Source organism: Passer domesticus, chromosome 6 (genome assembly GCF_036417665.1).
Source record: "Passer domesticus isolate bPasDom1 chromosome 6, bPasDom1.hap1, whole genome shotgun sequence".
Classification (NCBI taxonomy): Eukaryota; Metazoa; Chordata; class Aves; order Passeriformes; family Passeridae; genus Passer; species Passer domesticus.
The window spans coordinates 73422787-73426162 of NC_087479.1; the positions used below are offsets into that span (position 1 = coordinate 73422787).

Sequence of the window (3376 nt, forward strand, 5' to 3'; positions counted from 1 at the left end):
GCAGGATGAGCCCTGGGCCTCCTCTTCAGAAGCTGCAGCAGCCCAGGTCCCTCAGCTTCTCCTGCCAGCCCCAAAGCCCATCCTGTCAGTGCTGCAGAGCCTCTGCAGCTCCTCCTCATTGCCCAGAACAGGGAGCCCCACAGGCAGACAGAGCAGCCCAGATGTGCCCCCCTGGCCTGGGGTGCCTCTGGCAAGGGAGCAGCACCAGGCACTGCAGGAGCCTGCAGACAATTCCTGCAGCACTTGGAGGATGATCCTGCTGCCCAAGGGACGTTCCCGTGGTGCCAAGTCAGGAACTGCAATGGGGAGTGGGGCCAGAGAGGAAAGGGCAAACATGGATGGGCTCTTTGCAGGGGAGGGAACAGGGCTGGGCAAGAAGAAGAAATTTGTAGCAGGAAAGAGTAAAGAAAATAGAGGTGATGAAAAGGAAATGCTGAGGGCAGTTCAGGGGTGGCTGTCAGGCAGCCCTGGCTCTGAGCAACAGCATCTGCAGTGGCACAGGAAACTCCCAGCTGATGGGAACAAAGTTTCTGGCTGACTGCAGAGGCCAGGACAAAGCTGAGTGCTTTCCCTGGTGTCCCCCAGCCCTTGCTGTCCCAGGGGCTGATGGCATTTGTGCTCCCTCAGGTTCATGTCCCCACAGCAGCAGCATGGGGGTGCTCCCGCCTGCTGTGTGCAATGCAAACAGGGGCTCCTGAGCCAGTGCTGCCATGGCTGTGCCTGCAAGGATGCGGCACCTGTGTGAGCTGGGGGAGAGGCCAGGGCTGCAGAGGGGGGATGTTGTTGGCAGCTCCATCAGGACGCTCTGGGACGCTGCCCTGGGCTGTGCAGCACCCTGGGGATGGATCAGCCCCTGCTCTGCTGCTCCTTCCCGTCTCTCCCAGGGCCCTTGCAGAACCCCAGCCATGCTGTTTGCCCCCAGCCTGCCCACGGCCACCCTGGGGCTGCTCACCCTGGGGCTTTTCTGTGCTGAGCATTGGCCTGGCCGTGTTCTTGAGAGAGCCTGGGCAAGGAGCCTGCAGCCCCCAGGGCCTGGCCTGAGGCGTCAGCGCTGCCCTAGCAGTGCCCATGGCCTGTCCCTGCTGCAGCCCCGGCACTGCCACCCCCAGGACTGTGCCCGGCCCCGGGAGCACTCAGGCCCTGCAGCAACACCAGGGCCACCAGGGCAGCGGGGCAGGGCCACGGCAGCAGCACTGGCAACACCAAGTGCTGCTGCTGCTGCTGGGCACAGCTGCTGTGCCAGCACTGATCTGCCCCCAGCTCTGCACACAGACATTGCTGCTGCAGCTCCAGAGAAGGCAACAAAAGGGCATCTCTGCAGAAAACTTTGCTGGGAGATCCTTTAGTTCCTTTGAAGCCATCGAGAGTGCAGCCCTTCATTGACACCGTCTGTGTCCACAGAAGGCAAAGAGAAACAAAATGAGATCTGGCACAAAAAATGACATTTTTATTTGGAACATATGAAAAAAGTGAAAAAAGGAAAACAAACCTTACAAAATCAAACCACCAAGAAATAGCAAAGAAGACATGTATTAGAAGATATTTGCTGAAATTGGCCAGCAGTTTAATGTCCCTGAAAGCATCCAGTCATCAGTCTCCACACTGCAGTCTTGAGCTCCTGGTTCCTCAGGCTGTAGATGAGGGGGTTCAGGGCTGGAGGCACCACCGAGTACAGAACTGACAGGGCCAGATCCAGGGATAGTGAGGACACGAAGGTGGGCTTTAGGTAGGCAAACATTGCAGTGCTGAGGAACAGGGAGACTACAGCCAGATGAGGGAGGCAGGTGGAAAAGGCTTTGTGCCGTCCCTGCTCAGAGGGGATCCTCAGCACAGCCCTGAAGAGCTGCACATAGGAGAAAACAATGAACACAAAACAACACAATGATAAACTGGCAGTAATAGCAATGAGTCCAAATTCCCTGAGGTAGGATTTGGAGCTGGAGAGATTGAGGATCTGGGGGATTTCACAGAAGAACTGGCCCAGGGCATTGCCATGGCACAAGGGCAGGGAAAATGTATTGGCTGTGTGCAGCAGTGAATAGAGAAAACCACTGGTCCAGGCAGCTGCTGCCATGTGGGCACAAGCTCTGCTGCTCAGGAGGGTCCCGTAGTGCAGGGGTTTGCAGATGGACACGTAGCGGTCGTAGCACATGATGGTCAAGAGATAGTAGCCTGCTCACATGAACAACAGAATGAAAAAGAGCTGAGCAGCACATCCTGTGTTGGAGATGGTGGTGGTGTTCCAGAGGGAATTGTGCATGGCTTTGGGGACAGTGGTGCAGATGGAGCCCAGGTCGCTGAGGGCCAGGTTGAGCAGGAAGAAGAACATGGGCGTGTGCAGGTGGTGGCCTCAGGCTACGGCGCTGATGATGAGGCTGTTGCCCAGGAGGGCAGCCAGGGAGATGCCCAGCAAGAGGCAGAAGTGCAGGAGCTGCAGCTGCCGCGTGTCTGCCAATGCCAGCAGGAGGAAGTGGCTGATGGAGCTGCTGTTGGACATGTGTGCTGTCTTGGCCTGGGGATCTGTAAAAAAAAAGTAATAATGGAATAGTTGAGTTTGGAGAGGACTTTAAATATCCCAGTACCGCCTGGGGGCACTTTCTGCCCACTGCCTGCCCAGGGCTCTGCTGCCTGGAGCTGTCCCTGCCAGCAGCTGCTTCCCTGTGCTCAGGGCTGGGCCCTGCCAGTGCTGCCAGAGCCCAGCCCAGCCCTGGGGGCTCAGCTCTGCCCTGCAGACCCCTCCCAGCTCTGGCACTGCCCAGGGGCAGCTCTGGCTCTGCAGGCTCTGATGGCAACTTCAGAGCAACCCTGAGGAGGCTGGAAATGTGGCACTGATGCTGCCTGGAAGGGGCCCTGTGCTGATTTCTGACACTGCCTGGTTTAGTAAGATCTGAGAAAAGATTTTGGTTTTTTTTCTTAACCTGAACTAAGAGGGGAATATCTATGTTCAATTTCCCATCCAAGCAACCCACAGCAGTAGATTAAATAATACAGGATTTTCCCTTTAGTGCAGCCCCGGCCTCAGTGTGCTCCCTATATAGTCTACACGGAAATGTTCTGCAGATAAATGTTATGCTGGGAGCAATCCTGACCAATGCAGCATCCTCACGACACAAGGAGAACACTTCCAACCCTTACCACCTGTCTCCTTCCCCCCAGATCTTGTCCCCCAGTGCTGGGAGCAGCTCCCCGGGCCGGCTGAGAGCTGTCCCTGGCAGGCAGCAGAGTCCCTGCACCAGCACAGCGCCCTGGGCTGCAGGAGCCTGCTCTGCAGGACAGCCCTGGGCACCCCTGGCTGCTCTGCACAAGAGACAATCACAGAATGTACTCACAGGGTCTGCAGGCATTGGGATGTTCCAGCTTTAGGAGATCACTCCAG

At 57.0% G+C, this 3376-nt stretch overlaps 1 protein-coding gene across 1 annotated transcript; it reads right to left on the minus strand.

Moving 5' to 3' along the window:
* Positions 1-1388: 1388 nt before the first annotated feature.
* On the minus strand, positions 1389-2152 carry LOC135302291 (olfactory receptor 14J1-like). Its single transcript, XM_064422676.1, has one exon. It carries the CDS (start codon positions 2150-2152, stop codon positions 1565-1567), a length of 588 nt encoding a protein of 195 aa, XP_064278746.1. The 3' UTR covers positions 1389-1564.
* Between the last annotated feature and the right edge of the window lie 1224 nt (positions 2153-3376).

What these genes read in the sequence shown, in the direction of transcription:
- LOC135302291 (XM_064422676.1), bottom strand. Translation starts at nt 2,152, where the DNA reads ATGTGCTACGACCGCTACGTGTCCATCTGCAAACCCCTGCACTACGGG.